This window comes from Vipera berus (assembly GCF_964194415.1).
Source record: "Vipera berus genome assembly, chromosome: 3".
Lineage (NCBI taxonomy): Eukaryota > Metazoa > Chordata > Lepidosauria > Squamata > Viperidae > Vipera > Vipera berus.
In genome coordinates, this window is record NC_138204.1 from 123,816,524 (window position 1) to 123,841,383 (window position 24,860).

General features: G+C 39.8%; 1 protein-coding gene across 2 annotated transcripts in view; it reads left to right on the top strand.

Moving 5' to 3' along the window:
• Positions 1-24,860, top strand: part of XRN2 (5'-3' exoribonuclease 2) — a 74,926-nt gene that overhangs the window by 16,534 nt on the left and 33,532 nt on the right. For both annotated transcript variants that reach the window (XM_081323247.1, XM_081323248.1), the window contains exons 8-20: positions 882-932; positions 1,340-1,497; positions 4,286-4,360; positions 7,083-7,216; positions 8,032-8,089; positions 8,170-8,277; positions 9,333-9,377; positions 12,262-12,387; positions 16,971-17,089; positions 19,229-19,364; positions 20,291-20,398; positions 20,490-20,579; positions 24,707-24,779. In XM_081323247.1, the coding sequence (XP_081179373.1) occupies positions 882-932; positions 1,340-1,497; positions 4,286-4,360; positions 7,083-7,216; positions 8,032-8,089; positions 8,170-8,277; positions 9,333-9,377; positions 12,262-12,387; positions 16,971-17,089; positions 19,229-19,364; positions 20,291-20,398; positions 20,490-20,579; positions 24,707-24,779 (1,281 nt within the window). The remainder of the gene's footprint in view (positions 1-881; positions 933-1,339; positions 1,498-4,285; positions 4,361-7,082; positions 7,217-8,031; positions 8,090-8,169; positions 8,278-9,332; positions 9,378-12,261; positions 12,388-16,970; positions 17,090-19,228; positions 19,365-20,290; positions 20,399-20,489; positions 20,580-24,706; positions 24,780-24,860) is intronic.

Genomic DNA, 24,860 nt, shown 5'->3' on the forward strand with positions numbered 1-24,860 from the left:
CGAGCACACATCTATATTGGGCAGCAGTGATATAGGAAGTTGCTGGAGAAAAACAATCATTTTAGTGACCACAGCAAAGGCATCAATTTTATTTATTTTATTTTATTTTATTTTATTTTAATCCCATTTATATCCCGCCCTTCTCCGAAGACTCAGGGCGGCTTACAATTTAAGCACAAACCAATGTGCTTAGCAATAGCCTTCATTCTATGTATATGCCTGCTTATTAGGGCTTTCGCCCCCCCCCCCAAGCGGCATTATTACAAAGTCAGCTTATTGCCCCCAACAATCTGGGTCCTCATTTTACCTACCTCGGAAGGATGGAAGGCTGAGTCAACCTTGAGCCTGGTGGGACTCGAACCTGCACTAATTGCAGGCAGCTGGTGTTACTTAAGGAGGCATTAGCCCACTGCTCCACCAAGGCTCTTTTCTCAATTCATACTGTGCAGGAGAAGGAAATGGTAAACCACTCCTATATTTTTACTTACACGCATAGAAGACCTGAAGGACCAACTTAGGAACAGAGCATCATGGAGAAAAATTCTGTGGCAACGAAGAGTTGGCATAAATTTGCTGGCACATAATCAACTGATAAACCTGATTAAATGGCAAAATAGTAAATAACATTGTGGCAGTAATTGGAGCTAATAAGACATTGGGCTTATTATTCTAGTGAATACTTTCTAGTTAACCTTTCACTAGACAATAGTTTACTGCTTTTCCAGATTGCAATTTTTGTTGTTTCAATTCTTATTTCTTCAGATGCGTTTATGAGTACTATAGTATCTTTTTAGATATAAGTTAAGTCTAAAGAATTTGTTGTTGTATCTCATCTGAGAAATATCAGAATTTTATAATGACACAATGTCCTTTTGTTTTAGCCCAGCCAAACCATGACCCAAATACTCATCACTGTTTATGTGGTGCCGATGGTAAGTCCTTCTCTAGGCTTTTCTCTATTAGTAATAAAAGAAGACTATGTGGAGAATGTTTGTTAATTAGTTATCATTTTAAATAAAAGTTCATGTGTCTGAGTTAAGTATTAAACTACCACTCATGTCAGTTCAGATGAACCGCCTAATTACATTTTCTTCCTTGTAGCTCTCAGTACATGGCTTCCCTCCATTTTCTACTTACTATATATATATATATATATATCATTCTGAGTGCATTTAATTCTAACAATAAATTGGTAATTCTGGTAAATTGGGCATAAAAGTTGGGGAGAAGAGAATGTAACAACAAGCCCCTATCTTATGCTTAGTCGCTTCAGAGCTTTGGTGGCTCATCGAAACTGAGCCCTTATTAATGGTTGGGGTTTGTTCTGTTTCTTTTGTAGCTGACCTTATTATGCTTGGATTAGCTACTCATGAACCAAATTTTACTATAATCAGAGAAGAATTTAAGCCTAATAAACCTAAACCATGTGGTCTTTGTAACCAATTTGGACATGAAACTAAGGACTGCCAAGGCCTACCAAAGGAAAAACAAGGGGAGGTAGGTTGAATTTACTTAACTTCTTTTCATTATAAGTAAAGGTAGTCGTTTCCGACTAGGGGCCGGTGCTCATCTCTGTTTCAAAGCCGAAGAGCCAGCGCTTGTCCAAGGACGTCTCCGTGGTTATGTGGCCGGCATGACTAGATGCCAAAGGCGCACGGAACGCTGTTACCTTCCCACCGTAGTGGTCCCTATTTTTCTACTTGCATTTTTACGTGCTTTCGAACTGCTAGGTTGGCAGAAGCTGGGACGAGTAACAGGCGCTCACTCTGTTATGCGGCACTTGGGATTCGACCCGTGAAACTGCCAATCTTCTGATCGACAAGCTCAGTGTCCTAACCCACTGAGCCACCGCGTCCCCCCCTTTTCATTATACTAATATGCTATTCAAAGGGAAAGATTGAGAAGTGCTTTATAGAGTTTCTGTTCTGAACCAGCCAACTACCGGCCTTGTAATAAGGCAAACCCCTGTTCAAGCAGTAGAGACTGGAGAGCGTCTGAGGCTGCAAAGCGTCTGCCAAGTTTAATTCACAAGCCAAACAACAGAACAAGAAACCAAAAGCACAAGAACTTGAATCCTCAAGCGGAAGGGTTGCTTTCAGCAACCAGCCCCTCCCCAAACACTCCTTTTATTTAGAGTTCAGGGCGTGGTCTCCCTGTGCCTCCTCCCGAGGAGTCCCACAGCCTTTCTTTGTTTGTTCCTGCTCGACTGCCTCCTGCGTCGGGCGTCCTTGAACAGGGCCAGCTGTGGGTCATCATCCTCCGCACTATCGGGCTCACGCAGCTGAGAAGAGGGCCCCGGCTGAGGGCTCTGCCAAGCCTGCAAGCCATCATCAGCCGGTTCGTCTTCCACACCCTCCTCCTCCCCCTCATCTGAGTCATCCGATACATCCGAGCCGGCAGCCGGGCCCACCGGCTGGCCCTGAGTCACAACAGTTTCTGGCTTAACCACGAAGCTTACCTTTGATAAATAGTTGCTTTATCTTACATATATCATGGGATGGCATCATTTGTAAGGAAAGACACACATAGCAGTATTTATTGTCTTGAGTTATGATGGGATTCATTTAATCTAATATCCTTTGCTTAAACATCTGAATTCCCTCTGTTTAGAAATATGAAAAATAAATCTACTCCAGGCAATAAATTTGATTTTTTGAGGGGGCAGCAAAGCTCCATTTGAAACCAAGGTTTGAAGATAAAGTATGAGTCCTAGTTTGCTACAATGATTCAGATGTTGGTATTTTCCAGTTATGTCTGAATACAGCATTGGTAGCTAATTTTTAGTTTGTTCCTGTGCCTCAGCACTCTCATGGACAACAGGCAATCCCTTGCCTGCGCATGGTTTGACTTCATTGTTCATTCTTCCATGACATCCTCTTTTTGTTTTACCCAAATTTCTTATTAAGCTGACAAATATCTGCCACAAGGGAACTGTTAAACTGATCTAGGCATCCCAGTTTGTTTATCTACCATATAGTCACTAGAACAGAGCTAGTCAAAACCTTTTCAAGCTGTTAAAATTATGAATTAAAAACAAAACTTCCCAGAGCACCTGATCATTAGGCCAGTTTCGAGTGATAGAAAATCAGCTGTGTTCAAGGAATTTATACTCTACTCTAGATAATTAGAATTTAAAGAATTCTGTTTTTAATCAGTCTCTAATATAATAGGTAACTATAAAGCTGGGAAGCAATAACTACAGTTAAATTTAGTAGTTTTTCAGTTGCTATTTCTGATATCAGGCAAAAATAAAGCAACATAATTGGGAAGCCCCCAATAAGACATGTTTAAGAAAGGAACAAGGGAAGTGTATGACTATGTGGACCATTCCAAAAAGCTTCCATGCTGTTTATAAAGCCATCCAAGATAGGTAGACTGGATGATACAATAAAAGTTATCCCGCTTTTTTGTACTACTGGGATAGTTGGGATGCTACCTGTGAATAAGCAGAAAAGGTGAGGGAAAACAAGCTGTGATTGTTGCTATCAACAAGCTATAATGCTAACCCATTATTTATTCTCTGTATGAATATAGTATTGCTCTGAAGTAAACCTACTAAAGAGTTTATCTTGGATTGGTGGATCATGAGGGAGAACTACCTTTGCATAAAGGCAAAATGTCATAAATATGGTAGGACCAGAATAAACAAAGGATGGATCAGTATTAGAAGACTAGCTGTGTACAGGTAGTCCTCGACTTACAACCATTTTTTTTAGCGACAGCTCGAAGTTATAGTGGCACTGAAACAGTCACATAATCAAAATTTGGGTACTTGACAACCAGCATGTATTTAGGATGGCTGCAGTGACCCAGGGTCATGTAGTTGTGATTTGCGACCTTCCCAGAGGGCTTCTGACAAGTAAAATAATAATAGCTGGATTCACTTAATAACCATGTAATTCACTTAACAACTGCAGTGATTCACTTAACCATGACAAAAAAGGTCGTATATCTGGCGTGCCTCACTTAACCATCCTGCTTAGCAACAGAAATTCTAGTCCCAATCGGGCTTTTAAATCGAGGATTACCTGTATTCCTAAATATATTTACTTTAAGAATAAATGTTGTGGAACAGAAGTGGACTTTTTTAAAAATAAACTTTGTACTATTAAAAAAAAAGATTTCACTTAAATTTATAATGGAAACCAGAGTCCAAAACTCATTTCCTAAATGCTAGTTAATTTAGAGGAATTTTTATGAGGTTTACTTTAGGGCAATGCTGTCAATACAAACTATTTCAAAATGAATCTTAGTGTAAATGGTATGTCATTTTTCACCTTTGCAGCACGATCAGTTTGCAGATTGTCCTCCTGGTATGGAACAAGAATTCATATTTATTCGCTTATGTGTTTTGAGAGAAGTAAGTAATATTAGGATATATTTTGAACAAAGACAGCTAGGCTGTACAATGGGTTTTGAGATCCATTGCACACACTGAGATACCTCTAAGTAAACATGCACAGAGATGTTATGCAGCAGTCAGCAAACAGGGTTGCCATGGTAGCCAAGAATTTAATTCTGACAGTCAGCTAAGAGAAGCCAGATGTCTTGGCCTTCTTGTTTTTGTTCATTGTCAGCATTTTCCCCAGTAAGCAGCTAAAGGTGCCCATAAGGCAAGATGCTCCTCGGTCATGAGGAAATGACCAATTACTTGAATTCTACTAAAGGGAAGGACGGTTGGTGGGAAGCTGAGAGAACTTGAGAGATGTGTGAGAAGTGGGGGGGCTGTTTGACAGTTGATCAGAGTAAGAATAAGAAGAGGAAAAAGCAGAAGCAACTGGTATTTCATATTATTTGTTCATACAATGTAGTTGTTAAATAAAGTTTACAAACAATCCTCTGAGTGAGCAAGAGACAATATAATAACCCACACACTTAAGATACCATTTGTGTATGTGTGTGCACCTTTGAGTCAGTTTTTAACTTCTGGTGACTGCATGAACAAGTCCCTGCAATTTTCTTGGCAAGATTTTGGATGTGGTTTGCTATTGCCTCCTTCCAAGTCTGAAACAGAAGCTCAAGGTCATCCAGATGGCTCTGTGTTTAAGGCTGGACTAGAACTCGTAGTCTTACAATTTCTAGCCTGATAACTGAAGCACTACAGCAAACTGGCTTTCTTTTAGATATTATGCTAGCAGGGGGAAAAAGCTTGTGTGTGTGTGTGTGTGTGTGTGTGTGTGTGAGAGAGAGAGAGAGAGAGAGAGAGAGAGAGAGAGAGAGAGAGAGAGAGAGAGGATGATGATGATGTTACCATCTCTGTATAAACTGCTCATATGTATATAAACTGTTGGGGTTGTGACAGTAACATTTTCAATTATACCTATTTTATACCTAGAAAAAATTAAGGAAAAAAATCATGCAACCGTTCATCCAATAAATCCACTTCTGCCACAGTTGATTTACCTTTAATCCTCTTTCACAGTAGCCCTTTTATATCTCTTAGATCAGGCCTGCTGCTGTCTCTGCGTTGGCTTTGGCTTCCTAAGTCATCCATTTGCTAGCTCCTGCATCTTCCTCATTCTGACTCTTTACAGGTTGTCCTCAACTTACAACTTACAACCACAATTTGGACCAGAATTTATGTTGCTAAGTGATGCAGTTCTAAAATGCAATGTCATGTAATCACATTGCTTAGCACTGGCGCTCTCCATTGGCATCATTAAGCACATGCCACTGGTCATCAGTTGAGGAACCACCCCAATCCAATCTATTCTGGGTTTGGTCTTTCCCATCCCTGAACCTCAGAAAAGTAAGGGACTACCTCCTACTACCCATGCTTGCCTATCTCCCCACCCCCTCTCTTTTGATCTTCCTGCGCCCTGTCTTGTGGGGTGGCCAGCAGCCCCAGAACTGGGTAGCTCTGGTGCTCTTTCCCACACTGTAGCTCAAGGGCTTCTTGGAGTACTGTGGCTCTGGAGCCACAAAAAGGCCCCAGAGTGACAGCGCAAAGCCACAGCTACTCCTGGAAGCCTCAGCCATAGCAGGCTGGCCCAGCAACACAATGCAAAATTGTAGCATCCTGGGAAGCCCCCAAAGTAGTCAGAAGCCACATCACCCCAGGAAGCCCCAGCCACCCAAGCCCAGAACTAGCTGCCATAGCCTTTGCTACCCTGCACTCCAAGGCTCTTGCAGCCTTGCGCTTCCTCAGCTGGCCTTTGCCTTTCTTCTTCCACTGCTGACCTGCCACCATGACCCTTTGAGAGGCAACCTCTTGCCACGTGTGGCCGCCTTCCCTGGTTTTCCTGAGGGAAATTGCTGTGCATGACCTTGGGAAGAAAGCAAGGAAATGGTGAAGGTCAGCTAGGGTGACAGGAGCTGTGGGGGGGGGGCAAAAGAGCAGAGATGGGGAACTGAAGCATCACAGCATTTGTAAGAGTGGATGGGCAGCCAAGCACCAAAGTTTTGACCAGGTGACCCCAGCCATAAATTTGGAGAACACTCATACATCGCCATATCTTCAAATGTACACTGAATGAATGGTCGTAAGTTGTGAACTACCTGAACCTTGAAAGGTAAACATGTTCTCTCCCGGGTCTAGTCTTGTCTGTAAAGGTGCATCCCATAGTGAAAAAAAGAAATTGTCTAGAATGGACCTTTCTGTAGGATGGAAATGCTGCTTAGGATTCATTTTGCAGCTTTTTTTTTTAGGTCACATGTTGAAAACAGATGCTGGCTGGACAGTGTTTTAGTGCCAATGAAGCCTGAAAGAATGGATGCAAAAATAGACAAGCAAGCCCTAGGCTACTAAAAGAAAGCGTTGGAAGATGGGGACATAGTAAATATGCGAGGTTATTGGAGAGGAATTCAGAACATCAGGGATTGATTTGGAATAAGTATTTGCCAGTGAAGGAGAGCTATAGAGATTTAAGCTGATGGGAAGCAACGACTGTTTGTTGCTTCTAGCCTTCTGATTAAGAGATGGACTGCGCTCGCTTGGTGGAAAGGAAAAAGATATTTCCTATGTTCTCAGACACACACTCACAGTATCCCCACTAGACATCTGACATTTGATTTCTGTTAATGCTTGAGAAAATGCTTCATTTTTGTGTGTCTCTCACTCACTCTCTTTAAAAAAATTCTAGTATTTGGAAAGAGAGCTAACAATGGCCAGCTTGCCTTTCACTTTTGATGTTGAAAGAAGCATCGATGACTGGGTTTTCATGTGTTTCTTTGTGGGAAATGATTTTCTCCCTCATTTACCCTCATTAGAGATCAGGTAAGAGAAACAGCTTTATATCTAGAAACACTTAAATGTTGTTAGGTATTGATGGTTGCACTTAAAAAAAAAAACAAAGTTTGGGCATTATTAACGATCCTTGCTTTTTTAGATTTGTGAGTTCTTGTTGTGTAATGGAGAGTGCTGTTTGAGAAACACAAGTCCAAAGCTCCCTTGGGTTTCAAGTTCACTCATTTGGACCCGGCTGATAAAAGCTGTTCCAAATCCAGTGAACTTTATAAGGCTTTGAAAAGCATGACTTTCAAATACCTTGCTATTTTGCTTTGCTTAATTATGGTGCATGATAGCTGTAAGCTTTTTTTTGAGACTGTGCTCACTGTCTCTCATGAATCTTGGCTCATTTCCCTAAATTAGAAGCGTGGTCTTTAGTTATTTGTAGGCTTGTTGCCTTTTTGTCTTGTACACAGGGGATTTAAAGCGCCTCGGGCATAAATTAAATATTTGTCTATCCTCCTGTCTGTTCTAGATTCAGTAAACATTATAGAAGTAGAGAATAGCAGGCAATAGTAACTTCACATATTAATAGTTAAATACTGATTTAAACTCTGCTAAATTTAGTGTTGTACAAGCATACTTCTTCATATGCAGTACAATTTTTCTTTGCTCTCCTCACTCTATGTGCCCCAAATCTCCCAACCCTCCAGTGTATATTTAGAGATTGTGGCATGGAAGAGGGAGGAAGAATTACTTCTGCCAGTAGATGTCATACCATCACTAGGATAACAACTTGAATATAGCCCTTACAACGAGACCATCCCAAAAATGGGTGAAATGATTTTATTCTTGTATTGCAGGGAAGGAGCGATTGATCGCCTGGTGAACATATATAAAAATGTTGTCCACAAAACCGGAGTAAGTGATTCCTCCAAACACTTCATGTAGTAACATAAGAAGGAGAAAGGTTACTTACAATTGTATTCTGCACTTTACAGGGTTATCTTACAGAGAATGGTTATGTCAACTTGGAAAGAGTACAGATGATAATGTTGGCTGTTGGAGAAGTTGAAGATAGTATTTTTAAGAAGCGGAAAGATGATGAGGTGAAAGGTCTATTAAGAAACTCTGTTCTGTGTGTTTTTCTTTAACAACACTTTTAACAATGAATACATATGGGTATTCCATTTTACACTACAAGCAGTTCTTGACTTATGCCTGTTCATTTAACAATGCTTCAAAGTTGCAACTGGTTAGTAAAACATGACTTACAACTATACTTGCACTTATGACACTCATGATCGTGTGATTGCAGTTTGGGTACATGTCAGTTGGCTCATATTTACAACAAGTTGCAATGTCTTGTGGCCACAAGACTAAGTTTTTTCTGATTTCTAGCAAAAAATACCCATTGAGGAAGCTGGTTTCACTTAACAACCACAGTGATTCACTTAAGAACTGCTGCAAAAATGTCATAAAATCAGGAAGGACTTAACTTACAACCATCCCTTACAATGGAAATCCTGATCTCAGTTGTGGTTGTAAATCAAGAATTTCCTATAAATCAAATGAAAATGAGTTTGCCTGTTAATAAATTTGTATTGGACTCAACATTTTGTTTTTTGTTAGATTTGATTAACATGAATTGAGGGTTTTGAGGAGAAACATTCAGAAAGCAATGTTGGTTAGTTAGGAAAAAGTATATCTAAAATTAGTATTTATACTATATAATAAGTATAGTTATATACTTATTAAAAAGTATATTTGTGTGTATTTGTGTGCAAAGAGCTTCCTTTATGACCAATTTTTGCTACTTTTTCTTGTTTTTCTGTGTGGGTTATACGAAAACCACTGGTTGATATAACATACTAAACTTATATACATAGTTTGTTAACTGCATCCAGTGAAGTTAGATCTAAATATGACCCACTTTGTAAAATCTGTGAATTAGGTAATTGATAGTTTATGTATATGTACTTTAATAGGATTCCGTAGTTTAATAGGATTCCAGATTAGTTTAGAAGAGCAACATACTTTGAAGCAGGAAAAGGAATCTTTTGCAAAATGGTTGTTTAGCAAAAATGAACTATATCTATTTGAATATTTTAATTTCCTAGTAAAGGCTAATGTACACTTTCCATTTATTTAATGGGGCACACAGGAAAATTTCAAAAGAAGACAAAAAGAAAAAAGAAAAAGAATGAAGGTGAATATAAATCAATTCCTATTCATTTATAATGTCTTATGTAAAACAATTGAACTATTTAGTAGCAGCTACCTTTGTGTAGAGAGGAAATGTCTTAAAGTTAGGAATAAAAATGGAATGTAGCAGTTTTTCAAGGCTGAAATGCAAAGAGCTGTTGCAAATACCCCAGTGTTTATCTTCATCCCATGAAATGTTACCCCTTTTTATTGAATCCTAATTCTCAGATCTGGACTGCAAACTACTAGGTGCACGTGCATATTGGCTGAACAGTTCTTTGAATCTCAGTCACAGAGAATAAATTCAGACTCCAAAGAGCATACATACATAGATTCAAGGATCTACTTGCTAAGAAATATAGTCTTTTAACTTTAACTATAAGCTTTGCATTGTTAATCTAAAATATTATTTGGATAACATTCACTATATGGTCCTTAGATCCTAATTTAAATCTGAGGCACAAAAACAAAATACAATGTTCCAATGAGTAAAGGGCAGTTTAATTCAGGAGTTAGCTTTTATGATTGATGCAAAATGTCTCATAATAATTGAATCGTCCTTCTTCAGCTGGTGCCCTGTTATCAACTCCAGCTACCATAGTCATCAATGGCACTAATAATTCTTCAAGGTGAACCATATGTGTATACAAATTACCGTATATACTTGAGTATAAGCCGACTCGAGTATAAGCCGAGACCACCAATTTCACCCCCCAAAACTGGAAAAAGTTGTTGACTCGAGTATAAGCCGATCCGCCGTTCTGCAAGCCTCTGCCGCCAGCAGAGGCTCGATCCGCCATTTTGCAAGCCTGAATACACAGGAATACCCTGTGTGGCCGCGGCTCTCGGGGAAGCCCTGGCTGTCCGCTTCCTCGCTCCACGCTGCCATTCGGGGCCCGCGCGTTCCCCGGGCAAATCGCGGCGCCCAGCAGGCGAGGAAACACGCCCGCTCCAGTCGCCCCCCCTTCCCTCAGGAGACGCGAAGCAAGTGACCGCCCGGAGCTTACCGAGGACTTGCTTCGGTGCTTCCAGGATCGCGCGCACCTCTCCCAAGCCGCCGCCGTCCGGAGACCTGCCGAAGTTTGGGGAGGTTTGGGGAGGTGCGCACGCACCTCCCCAAACCTCCCCAAACGTCGCCGGGTCTCCGTTCCTCTGCGCCCTGCCTGCCTGCTTCTTTCCACAGCGGAAAGAAGCAGGCAGGCAGGGCGCGGAGGAACGGAGACCTGCCGACGTTTGGGGAGGTTTGGGCGCCTCCCCAAACGTCGCCGGGTCTCCGTTCCTCCGCGCCCTGCCTGCCTGCTTCTTTCCGCTGCGGAAAGAAGCAGGCAGGCAGGGCGCGGAGGAACGGAGACCCGGCGACGTTTGGGGAGGTTTGGGCGCCTCCCCAAACCTCCTCAAACGTCGCCGGGTCTCCGTTCCTCCGCGCCCTGCCTGCCTGCTTCTTTCCGCAGCGGAAAGAAGCAGGCAGGGCACGGAGGAACGGAGACCCGGCGACGTTTGGGGAGGCGCCCAAACCTCCCCAAACGTCGGCAGGTCTCCGTTCCTCCGCGCCCTGCCTGCCTGCTTCTTTCCGCTGTGGAAAGAAGCAGGCAGGCAGGGTGCAGAGGAACGGAGACCCGGCGACGTTTGGGGAGGTGCCCAAACCTCCCCAAACGTCGGCAGGTCTCCGTTCCTCCGCGCCCTGCCTGCCTGCTTCTTTCCGCTGTGGAAAGAAGCAGGCAGGCAGGGCGCAGAGGAACGGAGACCCGGCGACGTTTGGGGAGGCGCCCAAACCTCCCCAAACGTCGGCAGGTCTCCATTCCTCCGCGCCCTGCCTGCCTGCTTCTTTCCGCTGCGGAAAGAAGCAGGCAGGCAGGGCGCGGAGGAACGGAGACCCGGCAACGTTTGGGGAGGCGCCCAAACCTCCCCAAACGTCGGCAGGTCTCCGTTCCTCCGCGCCCTGCCTGCCTGCTTCTTTCCGCTGCGGAAAGAAGCAGGCAGGCAGGGCGCGGAGGTCCGGAGACCTGCCGACGTTTGGGGAGGTTTGGGGAGGTGCGCGCGCACCTCCCCAAACCTCCCCAAACTTCGGCAGGTCTCTGGACGGCGGTGGCTTGGGAGAGGTGCGCGCGATCCCGGAAGCATCAAAGCCTCGGCCGCGCACAAGTCCTCGGTAAGTTTTTTTGTTGACTGGAGTATAAGCCGAAGTGGAATTTTTCAGCCCAAAAAGTGGGCTGAAAAATTCGGCTTATACTCAGGTATATACGGTACCTTTTTTATATACAGAAAATGCTTTGACTGATGCTGTTAATTAAATAAAATTTTATTTGTGTTTCTTAAATAAATTTGGAACTGCCAAGCTAATTGTAATATAATATAATTTCACTGTTGTTCTGATAACCATCTGAAGTTTTCTGTGCACGAGGATGTTATTCTAAGTGTTCTTAATATGCTTATGATCATAGTAATTATTTTTTATTTTATTGCTATATGTTAACTACTTGAGCATATTAATTGACATGTGTTCTATAAGTATCTGAAATAAAAATATTTTAATAAATAATTATATTTTGACCATAGGTTTAAACTGAACTAATGCTAATCAATTTTCCTTAATAGATTTTAAGTTGTAATTTTATAATCAGTTAAGATAGATTATTTCATCAACATATTTTTCTGAACTCTAGCCAAACACCCTCTATTGGCAGAGGTGCACTTCTATATCAGTCAATGCCGTAGGCTTGTGGTTACTCTATTAATGAGCCAAATAGAATATGATAGTCTGGATGTTTTAAGTATTGCATGTTCATTTGGAAATTAATATCCGGTGTAATATAAACATAGCTATTCATGTAGTGTTTGCTCTCATAGCTGATGTTCAACGTTTATGTTTATATGTCTGCTCATTTCAGAGGGAACAACATACTATGCTTGGTGGACAATTCGCCCCACAACCATTGGGAAGAGGAAACAGGTCAAGCAATCAGCCAATTAGACACACAGCCTATGAAATAAGAATGCAGGACAGACAAAACACTGTAAGTGATTATTTTTAAAATAAATATAGATAAGGTAATGAATGGAAAATAACTTAATGATGGCTCAGTTTCTACAAAGCCGAAACTTATATACATACTTTGGTGCTTTGATTCCATCATATCCTCTATTTGTTGCAACCATGGGTTCAACCCAGAGTCAGATTAGCGAGATTAGAAGTCATACACTCTCTCTGGATCCCTTCAGTCTGAGAAAAGTTAATAATCGATTAGGGGGAAAAACGCTTTTTGCCTAAACACTTTAATGTTAGCAGTTAATCTTTCCAGATAATGAAAAAGCCTTGAAAGAATAGAAGCTTAATTCCATTTCCTGACTTTGCCTCTAATGTCCACAGCTCAAAGTAATGAGTAAAACAATGATGCAGTCCATTTAACAACTCTTTGTACAAAACGAGTTGGTCCAGAGGGAAGGATTTTATAGATAATATATTGTCTATTAAATAAGCGATCTCTAAATTCTTAAATTGGATTGTATCCAATGATCTTCATTAAGAAGCAGGGTTACCATTGTTGGTGGATCATTTATCTGACTGTTTGCACTCACATATTAACTCTGCATTTTGCAAATCTTTTCTGAAAGAATTGAGAATCCTTCACAACAGAATTGCAAAGAAATAAGAGGAAAAAGTGCAAGGAAATCTATAATGTTGAGTTTCTGGGCTAAAAATATAGCTATTTGTTTGGTATTATAAAACACTTTACCAGTTTAATTGGTTCCTTAAGATTTTAAATGAATGCACTTTACGAACTTTTGTCCTATTTGATGTGTACACACATGCACACACACATCTTATCTTAGATCCTAGCATATATTTTCCTGTAAACATGAAGTAGAATCACAGTATATGCACTCATTATGGTTTTAATTTAATATATGCTTTTAATATGTACTAAAACAATAACTGATAAGTTCATTATTACATTTATTTGCTGCCTATCTTGCCATGGGGCTACTCTAGGCAGCTGACAACTATAGCAGAAGAAGAATAGAATAGAGCTGGAAGGGACCTTGAAGGTCTTCAGCTCCAATCCCCTGCTCAAGCAGGAGAACCTATATCATGTCAGACAGGTGAACGTCTAGTCTCTTCTTAAAAATCTCCAGTGATGGAGTGCCCATGATTTCTGGGGGATAAGCTGTTCCACTGGTTGATTGTCCTCACTGTCAGGAACTTTCTCCTTAATACCAGGTTGCTTCTCTCTTTGATCAGTTTCCAACCATTGTTTTTCGTCCTTCCCTCTGGTGCTTTGGTGAACAACCTGGCCCCCTCTGCCTTGTGGCAGCCCCTCAGATGCTGCAATACTGCTATCATGTCTCCCCTATTTCTTCTTTTCTTTAGACAAGTCAAACCCAAGTCCTGCAACTGTTCCTTGTATGTTTTAATCTCCAGGCCTTTCATCATGTTAGTTGCTCTTCTCTGAATTTTTTTCCAAACTCTCAACATCTTTTTTGTGATATGGTGACCAAAATTGTCTGCAGTATTCCAGGTGGGGTCTTACTAGGGTTTTATAAAGCAGTACTAATACTTCGTATTAGTCTGTGCCTCTGTTTATACAACCCAGGATTGTATTAGCTTTTTTGGCTGCTGCTGCACACTGCTGGCTCATGGTCAAGTGATCATCCACTAGGATTCCAAGTTCCCTCTCACAGTTACTGTTTTAAGCCAGATCTCACCCAATCTGTAGTTGTATCTTTCATTTTTCTTGCCTAAATATAAAACTCTGCTTTTCTCCACATTGAAACTCATTTTGTTGGATAGGGCCCATTGTTCAAGATTGTCAAGATCTTTTTGGATCCTGAGTTTGTCTTCTGTGGTGTTGGCTACTCCAGTCAGTTTGGTGTCATCTGCAAATTTGATGAGTTCCCCTTTAATTCCCTGATCTAAGTCATTTATGAAGATATTGAAAAGTACTGGGCCTAAGACGAAACCTTGTGGTACCCCACTGCTTACTTCTCTCCATGTGAATATAGTGCCATTGAGGACTACTCATTGAGTACAGTTTGATAGCCAGCTACAGATCCATCTGGTGGAGATGTCGTCTATTCCACCTTTCCCTAGCTTACCAAGGAGTAGGATGTGGTCTACTTTGTCAAATGCCTTACTGAAATCTAAGTATACTACATCCACTGCATTTTGCTGGTCGTCTAGTTTAATCACTTTATCAAAGAATGAGATAAGATTGGTTTGGCATGATCTGTTTTTAACAAACCTATGCTGGCTACTAGTTATGACTTTGTTTGCTTCTAGTTGTTCGCAGATCTGTTTTTTTATTATGTTTTCTAGGATCTTCGCAGGTTTTGGTGTTAAACTGATTGGTCTGTAGTTTCCTGGGTCTGTTTTTCCCCCCTTTCTTGAAGATGGGGACCACATCAGTTCTTTTCCAATCCTCAGGTACTTCCCTGGTGCTCCAGGATTTATGAAAGATATGGTGCAACGGTTCTGAGATAACATCTGCCAGCTCTTTCAGAATTCTGGGATGTAATCTGTTGGGCCCTGGTGATTTATATTTGTCAAGGTTGGATAGGTGTTCTCTTACCATTTTCTTGCTTATTTTAATTTTTGTTTCTAGTATGTCTTTTGCAGTGATTTTTTTGGTATGTTGGGCTATAGTTTCTTTTTGTGTGAAGACTGATGCAAAGTATGAATTAAGCAGCTCAGCTTTCTCCCTGTTGCCTGTAATTTCCTTGCCATCTTCTCTCTTTAGTGGGCCTACAGTTTCCTTGACTTTTTTCTTGTTGTTAATATGTTGGAAGAAACCTTTTTTACTGTCCTTGATTTCTGTTGCAAGTCTTTGTTCATTCTGAGCCTTTGCTTTCCTGACTTCCATCTTTGCATGTTCTGGCTCTCTGTTGATAATCTACCTTAGTTATGTGCCCCTCTTTCCATTTTTTGTGTTTGTACTTTTTCTCTTTCAGTTCGTTAGAGAAATCTTTTTGCAGCCATGCTGGTTTCTTTTTGGTTTTCTTGTTTTTTCCCTCAATGGTATTGGGATGGTCTGGGCTTTTGTGATCACATTTTTCAGGGTTTCCCACGCTTTATGGGTTGCTTTCCCCTTTAGGATTTTCATCCATGGGATCTTTCCTAGGTTCTCTCTGAGTTTGTTAAAGTCGGCACTTTTGAAGTTTAAGACATTGGTTGGATTGTTTTCTATTGTTAGTGTTTGCATTATATTAAATTCCAGTATGACATGGTCACTTTCACCCAAGGTTCCAGCAATTTCGATTCCCTCTATCACTTCTTCTCTATTTGTAAGGATTAAGTCCAGTATAGCTTTATGTTTAGTTCCCTCCTCCACCTTTTGGGTGACAAAGTTGTCGGCTAGATTGGTTAGGAATCTGTTCTCCTGCTCACTGCAGAGATTTTCCTCCCAGTTGATATCTGGATAGTTGAAGTCTCCCATTACTACTGTGGTATGCTTCCTACATGCATTTGTTAACTGGTTGGCAAAGAGTCCATCTATTTCTTCTGATTGGTTGGGTGGCCTGTAATATACACCTATGGTAATGTCACTTTTTCTTTTATATTGACCCATGTACATTCTAGAGAGATTTTATTTTTGATCATGTGCATTTCTGCAGATATGTAGTGTTCTTACATATAGTGAAACTCCCCCTCCTCTTTTTGTAGACCTGTTTCTTTTGAATAATTTGTATCCATCCATCAGTACGTTCCAGTCATGGCTTTCGTCCCACCAGGTTTCTGTTATAACAACTATGTACTCTTGTACTATTGCTTCTAGTTTGCCCTGTTTGTTCCCCAAGCTTTGAGCGTTAGTATATAAGCATTTAAGACTGTTATGCCTCTCCATGGGTGTGTTTGCTGTATCTCCTGTTGGTTGTTTGAGTTTTTCTTTTTCTTTTCTCATCACTGCCTACCTCCTTGTTTGATTTGTTTTCTTGGGATTTGTGATTTGTTTTGGGTTCTAGAGATTCTAAAGATTGGCCACCCTCTCTCCTCAGTTTTAATTTAAAGCCCTCCTGATGAGTTGGGCCAGTCTTTTTCCAGGTACATTTTTGCCTGTTTTCGTGAGATGTAATCCATCCCTTGCCAAGAGTCCTTCCTGTAGGAAATGCAGTCCATGATCCAGGAAACCAAAGTTTTCTTGGCAACACCAACCCTTTAGCTAATGGATTATAAAAAATGAAAAAAAATAAAAAGGAAGTTTATTCAAAGTCAAAGTAAAATAATAGAACAATAAAATAAACAAGGAAAAAGAAAACAAAGAAAATACCTCAATATGTCTACTAAAAAAGATGAGTGTGGAGGGAGCATCTGACAATAGGATTTTCTTTTGAATATCAGGATCTATTGTTATATCAGACTCTGCTTTAGAAAGTTCATCAATTTAAAAATGGTTTATTACTTTTCATGAAATGTTATTGTCTGAGTCACACTATTCCAGATCCCCTTGGTAGCGTGGAACTACTTTCTACATTGTTCTTTTGAATTCCTGTATCTACAGTTAAATATATTTTTCTCTTCTTTTTGGCAAACTCATTAATTTTAATTTTTGTAAGTGTAACGAGACCTTTCCACTAATTCTCTGCATGCTAACTACATCCCCAGACTCCTTCAGTTTCTTCTAATTCAAACTTCACGTCTGATGGTACACCATCCTCAGCAGGAGGAATTAAGCGAAAAACAGAGGACAGTGACAGTGAACCGGAGCCTGAAGATAATGTCAGGTACCACATTTCCTACTTTGTTAGTGTGTTGTCAAAAATGAGAATGTCTCATTAAAGCTATTTACCTTGCAACTGCCACACCTTCTAATGTTTTTCCTTGATCTTTTTATCCACCAATAATTAATGTGGAGAGTTGGGATACTCGGTAAATTCCAGTGAGATGTGTAGGCTGTAGCTGTTAAATTTAAGTGTTTCCATTAGTATGCATGCTGGTTTTCTTCCTAAAAGCTGCTACTCCCTTTGAGACTAAACACCAGATTGGCTAGAGGTTCAGTATTCATCTCAGTCTCTGTGAACAGAATCTCATTCTGCTAGCATAAATGGAATGGTTTAACTCTTAAAGTTCTATAATCAGATGATGTAGTTTTGTGAGGGATTATTGCCTATTAGTGAAGAATATATTATGTATATCCCAGGCTTCTTGCCTTTAGAAAGGAGTTCTCAGTACTTCCACTTAAAAGATTCTTAGGATCAGTTTTCAAGATACTTAACTTAAGATCTGGGAAAGTGACTACCAGTTAGGACTAAAAGACTGGTTCTGTCAACATCCAGCTCAAGAAGCCAGATGAAACTCCAGATTAATTTTGTTTCTGAAAATCTTTCTGTTTATTGAATACTCTGTGTGGTTATGTTGAAGCAAAACTAACTCTGAGGTTCCTACACCAATTCATAGTCTTAAACAATAGTTTTCCCAGCCAAACCCCCAATATCTTGCATAATCCATATCAACAGGTCCACTTTGTTATGGGAACCGTCTGCTTCAAATCCACACCTGTTCTGGTGTCCTTGACAAGGCTTCAGGCTCCCACAGCCTGCAGCTAAATCGAAGAAGTTTCGTTTCTCCATCTACCCACTTGAAAGTAACACCTCCTCCCCCCTTTATCTATAGGCAAGTTGAAATACAGAGGCACGTGGCTGCCAAAGTTTCATCCTTATTAAGAAAGCTTTGTAATGTTAACTTTGCCCGTTCTGCCAAGTGTATTAAAATGAAACAAACTGGAAAGAGTCTGCATTTGTAGAGAGTAAAGAGGATGATGTTGATGGATAGAGGATGGATCCATTACCAGAGCAACAAAAAGGGAAACGTTGCTTAAGTCCAGACAGTGTGGTAGGATTGCAAATATGTCACAGACAGTCACCCGCCTAATTCACATGAATATAAAAGAGGGAGGAGGGGAAGTAAATTACGCTTGTAATATTATGTTCACTATGGCCAATCTAAATAAAAATATTTCTTTATCTGGTCTACCTCACAGAGTATCTTTGGGTTATGAGCTGCTGCAGTAGTAGAAAATTGATAAACCTATCTTAATATCATACAATGGATGAGTTTGAGGTGACGGTTTGGGAAAACTGGTAGTACTTTTAGTAGTAATTTACATGTAGTCCTTGAAGTATGACCACTAGTTCAGCAACTGTTCAAAGTTACCATGGTGATGAACAAGTAGTATTTATAACCAGTCCTTGAAGGTCCAACCATTGGACCACCCCTTTGCTCACATGATCATGATTTGGGTGTTTGGCAAGGCTGCGGCATCCTGCAGTTGCCCAATTATTACTTGCAACCTTTCCTGCCAGCTTCCCACAAGCAAAGTCAGTGGGAAGGTCAACAGGGAAGGTTGCAGGTAGCAATGAGTGTCTCCTGCCACTTTTCCTCCTGAAAAGGCCCACTACGAAGTATGAGAGATCTCATACTCACTCGCAGCCCCACACCTGATTACACTCTGTAAGGTGGGTATAGTCACAATACCCTCCTGTGGTTTTTGCATTTCCGCACTTCCCTAGCACCTGCCTACAGCCCTCCCCTCAATTCCCCCCATACTTCTTGTCTGGGACTCCCACCTCTTCCTTAATAACTTAGGCAGTTCCGGGGTTATGATGGCAACCCGGGCTGCCAGGATTACCATCACTAAGTGATGCAGTCACATGACATCTCACTTTAGTACCGCATCACTTGACAATAGAAATTCTGGTCCCAGCTGCTGTCATAATCCAAGGACTACAGTCCTCTTATACAATTACATGGGAGCATGATTTAAACCACACCACTCTTAGTGAAGTCTGTTCTACTTTTTTTTATTGAAACCATTTGATAATCTGAATTGGACGTTATACGGATTCACTATTGTTTTTATGAAGGTTATGGGAAGCTGGCTGGAAACAGCGCTATTACAAGAACAAATTTGATGTTGATGTGAACGATAAAAAGTTTCGTCGTAAAGTGGTACAGTCTTATGTGGAAGGGCTTTGCTGGGTTCTCCGATACTATTATCAGGTACTAACTTTTGGAATTTTATTTTTATTCCCCCAAGATCTCATTACAGAGGATTTTCTGTCATTAAACTTCCACCTACTTGACAGTGACAAACCTCTTCTGTATGGTTGTCAAAAAAAATGACATAGAGTCAGTAGGACGAAAACATACTTCCTTCCCTGTATATCTTGATATTTCCATTGCAAACATGTAATGCCAGTTCAACCACAGCTTTTGATCAGCACCTTAATAAGTTGATTTATGTAGCAAATCAAATTGTTTGTTACAACCATATGGCCAGATACAGTGATACCCAATAATATGTCAGTTCCAATGGGGAAAAAGGATTTGAAGGAAAACATTAAAGAGTGCAGAGACAAAGTCTTTCAGTTAATCCATCTATAACTAAAATTCTCTCCCAAGAGGTGTTTCCCTGACTAATAGAGACAGCCTTAAGGCGTTTTTAAGATCAGCCTAGACAAATTGGCAAAATAATTAATAACTGAATTACGTTATATAAGCATAGGACATTTTTGTATAACAGAGCTATCCATATGCATTTTAATTGTTTGAAATTGCTAAGTGTAATTTTATTTATTTGCTATGTTGATAAAAACTTTAAAGCATATTTTTAAGCATTTATATTTTTTTAGAATTATTACAGTTAATATTTTGCATTGGGTTTTCATTATGGCAATAATAATGCAAAATAACTTGCTGGAGAGAGCAAAGGTTTGCAGCTACTACTTTATAGGTGTATTTTAATATCAGTAGCCCAGTGTTTCAAGATGATTTTTTAAAAAAATGCACGCATTTGGTTGCTTACAACTCCCTCTGTAATAATTCAGCTAGGTTAGTTAAGCCTTACTGTTATTTAATAGTTAAATGCAGAGAGAAGATTCCTGAATCTTCTTTGATTTAAATTATTCTTTCATTTTCCAAACTAGGGATGTGCTTCCTGGAAATGGTATTATCCTTTCCACTATGCACCTTTTGCTTCAGATTTTGAAGGTATTGCAGACGTGGTCTCAGACTTTGAGAAAGGAACCAAACCAGTAAGATTTAATATTTCTGCTTATAATTAATCTTAGTAACTAAAGATTTTAAAATTTAAACAGTTACTACTATTTACCTTTCTTTTTACAGTTCAGACCTCTTGAACAACTGATGGGAGTCTTCCCAGCTGCCAGTGGTAATTTCCTCCCACCAACATGGCGGAAACTTATGACCGATCCAGTAAGAAAATTAAAGGGTCTTTATTTGTTTGAATATTCACGTTAATATTCTCCCAACGACTTCACTAGTTGTCTGAAAAAATAGAGATTTTATTTATTTATTTAACTATCTGTTATAGATCTTTCAGTTGTAATGTGTGTGTGTGGTCTTAAATGTTTCAGTTCACTCCAAATTTAATTTGATGTATATTAGATTCTAGAGGTGAGTTTATGGCCACAAAGGAATGTTATGGTTAAAAAGAAAAAAAATCATTGAATTGCTGCAACTTCCTGAAAGGTTTTTGGCCACAGTCGGCAGCATTTGGGGCTGACCTTCTGAATTCTGAGAAAGTGTGAAGAGCACCAGCAGGGCTTTTTTTCTTAAAAAAAAAAAAGGTGCCAGAACTCTCATCTTGGCGGGCGCAGGGGGTGGGGGGCGGCGGCACTGCTGTGGTCATGGACATGAGGGGTGTTCGTGGTGGGCTGTCCCCCAGAGCCGGCGCAGCTGGTGCAGTGGGAGCAGCGGGGCCCGCTCTATACGGTGGTGCTGCGTGGCAGCGGAGGCGTGGTGGGCCAGGCGATGCAGGGAGGCCACTTAGGCGCGCAGGGCGAGGCGACGGTGGCACAGGTCCAGCACCGGGTAGGCCACCAGTCTGGCAGACACAGGTGAGAACAAGGAAGGAGTGCACATGGACTCTGCAGAACCCACCTCCCACTCCTTGTCCTCTCTTACTTACCTAGTTGAGATGGTGGAGTTGGGCAGCAGGGAGGGATGCAAACTTCCTGCCAACTCACCTTCGCTGCAGACAACTTGCCGGTGCAACGTTTGCTGGCTGGGTCTTTTGGCGTTCTCAGCAGCAATTCCTATTGGCTTTTGAGTAGCATAGCTTGTGGGAGGGAGGGAGTAGCATAGCTTGTGCAAAAGCTTGTGTGTGTGTGTGTGTGTGTGTGTGTGTGTGCATAAAAAAGGTGCCGGAACGTCATTCAGAGCGTTCAATGAGAAAAAAAACCCTGCGTTTATGTTTTAATCTTATGATTTTAAAAATATATTTTTTTCTATTGTAAGTTGCCCCAAAGCTCGCCATGTGGATTGCATACAAATATTATATAATCGGTAAATAAAGGTAGAACATATGTTAAATATACATCAAATGATAATATGCTTCCATACAAAGTCAATTCTTGCTCAATGACAGACCAAGGAGTTAACTCGGGAAGGCAAGAGGAAAATCTAGAAGAGGTCTGTGCAACTTGTAGAAGGGAAAGGCCCACACTGATAAGTTAAAAATCTTTTGTGGTCTGCAAGGGAATGCTGGTGGGCTAATCAATGATTTGGTGACTAGAGGAGCATCTACAGTGTTGGAGCTCATGGTCATGGTAAGCCATGGAGACACTAGGCAACATGACTTTTAGGGCAGTGGTGGTGGTTTTATTACTTCTTTTTTTAAAAAAAGGTTTTGCTCTGTCCAAGGGTGCTTGGCAGGCTGCATGTACAGGCCTGGTCTAGAATTTATTTTGGAGCATTCAACTATCTATAGCAGGCATGTCAAACTCATTTTGTTTGAGGCAACTTCTTATAAAAGAATTGCCATTAATTTGTTTTAATAAAATAATTTAAATCAATTTTTCACTTGATTTCAAATTAAATGAATTATATTGGTTGACAATGAGATTTTTTTTAAGTACAATTGCCAAATGCAATAAACTGGTTTTAGGTATATGTTACTGGAAGGAAAAAGCAATCCCTGCTGTGTTACTGATCCCAGAGAAGCATTTGCATGTATGCAGGTATCCTTAGGGTGCCATAGTTATGGATGAGAAATATTGGTTGCAAAGTTGGCATTTCTGGATGTAATACAGATATTTTGGACTTATTTTTGTTTCTTTGCATGTTTGATATTTTTAAAAAGGCATATGCTACTGACTACACCTATGCACATACGTAACATCTTTTGCTAGAATACATGACCACTGCTTGTCCAGAATGTGAAAAGTGAAAGATTGTGATTAAACAAAATTTTAATGTACAGATAATACCACCAGAAATTATTTTAGCCTTTTTAATAAATGTTATTGATGTTAAGCTCACCATGGAAAACATCATATATTGTTATGTATATACTATGTGAATTATTTAAAGACGGAAGTGCAACATAACTAGATTCTAAATAATCTATTTTTCAAAACACACAACAGTCCAAACGGTAAAAGTAAAGTCCAAATTAAGAATATTTCATTCTTAAGAATTGTTTAATTTAAAGTGGTTTAGTTGTAATAAATGGTTAGATTCAAAATAGTTTTCAATAGTAAAAAAATAGTACAAAAGATACTATTTTTTTCTAGCATCAGCTAAATTAGACATATTACATTGAGAAAAATGTTTCTCATTTCTTTCCTGTTACCTTTATGAAATCATCATTGCAGAGATGTTAACATAGGAAATAGATTATTTTATCTAATTTTACCTTCCAAAAGACAGAAGCAGATGAAAAATCTGAGGTTCTTTCCTGTTGGCTTTTTTTGAATTAGCTGCTTTAGATTCTAAAAGTTTAGTTCCTAAAGAAGTAACCCTGTAAATAATTTTAATGTCCTCCTCTAGTGCAGGCTCTTTTATGACTCAAGGACTTCAACTCCCAGAATTCCTGAGCAAGCATGGCTCAGCTTGGAAACATCTCCCTTTCCCCTCAGCATGGCTAGCTCAGGATTTCTGGGAGTTGAAGTCCACGAGTCATAAAAAAGAGCCAAGATTGCCTAGCCCTGCGATAGGCTTAGGAAAGCCAATAGCGTTCTATGAGAAAAAAAGCCCTGAGCATCAGTATAAAATGTCTTCCAATATAAAGTAACATTTGTGGTTGAGTAGATATTCACAAAATGGCTGCCACATTTAAAGTATTGTACGTAACAATTAATTTATTTCTCCACTATCCAATGAAATAAATGGATTCTACTTTGACTACTCCTACTTTTTCCTACTTTGATGAACTGTATGGATTCTCATAATGATACCTTGATTTTATTTCTATTTAACCACCCTTGAAAATACATTTTTCTGGACTAAATTTTGTTCATAAGCAAAATGAGAGTGACAGGGAAAAGATTGCCAAAGCCTTTCACTTAACTTTCCAGGGTTCACTGGTAGCTAATTAGCTGTTGTCTTTTTATGGTTGTATTTGACCTCAGCACACAGTTAACGAAGCCATCCAAAATATCAGCCCTAGCTGAGGGAAGAAGGGAAATAACTCCAGTTTTATCTCCACTTTTTAAATATTTGAATTTTTAAACAAGAACTTTGTTTATGAGGTCTATAGTGATTAAAGCAAGGGGTGAATAAGGGAAAAAAACAAGGGGCTTTTTTTTCTTTGCTTGTGTAATGGAAATTTACCCTCTTTGTTGGAACATTGGATAGAAAACAGGAGAAGGATATAAAATGGAACTTTAATCATATTAACATTCATGCAGGAGCTAGTGAATTTTAATGATTTCGGTGCCAATTCCTGGCTGGAAAAAGAGATTCTTTTTTGACTATAGGGAGCAAGAAAGATGCTTGATTTTTCAGTCTCTGGTTGACAGTTGAAGGGATGATTAGGTTTGAATAGAATGAAAGTGAAGGAGGAGTAACTAGCCAATGGGTATGTTCTCTCCTTGATCATGCCCCTCCCTCTTGCTTTGAATGGATGAGAGCTCTGTTTGGATCAAGCTGTCAATTTCTCAGCAGCATTTTCCTGCTGAGAAAACAAAAACCAGTTTTACCCTTGCTATTGGCATGCTAAGTTCTAATGTAGACCTGTGTGCCCAAATTATCAAGCACTTAGAAGGTTTATTTTTTTTATTTTATTTTTTTTATTATCAAAAAGCAGGCTGGGAATTTGGGAGGCGAAAGAGGGAATGAAATATAGGAAGCAAGAGTTTGCTGATTGCATACATGTGCTTTTGCACCTAGTTTAATGACCCTGATTCAGGGTTTAAAGTTAAAAAGTGTAAATTTTACACTTTGAAAGTGTACTTTTAAAATTTAAATTGCTGTTTTAGAATAGTTTGTAAACTTTTTAAAAAAAATGTTCTTTAAATTATATTTCAGAAAAAAATAAGTAGCTTCATCCAACACTCTGCAGATTTCTAAATCACTGTAATAATACTTTATTAAAACAGGATTCAAGTATAATTGACTTCTATCCTGAGGACTTTGCTATTGATCTGAATGGGAAAAAATACGCTTGGCAAGGTAAATATTTCATCATGAAGTCAGCATTTATATGGTTAGTCTTGAGAATAATTTTAAGAAAACAGGAAAGACTTTGTTCCA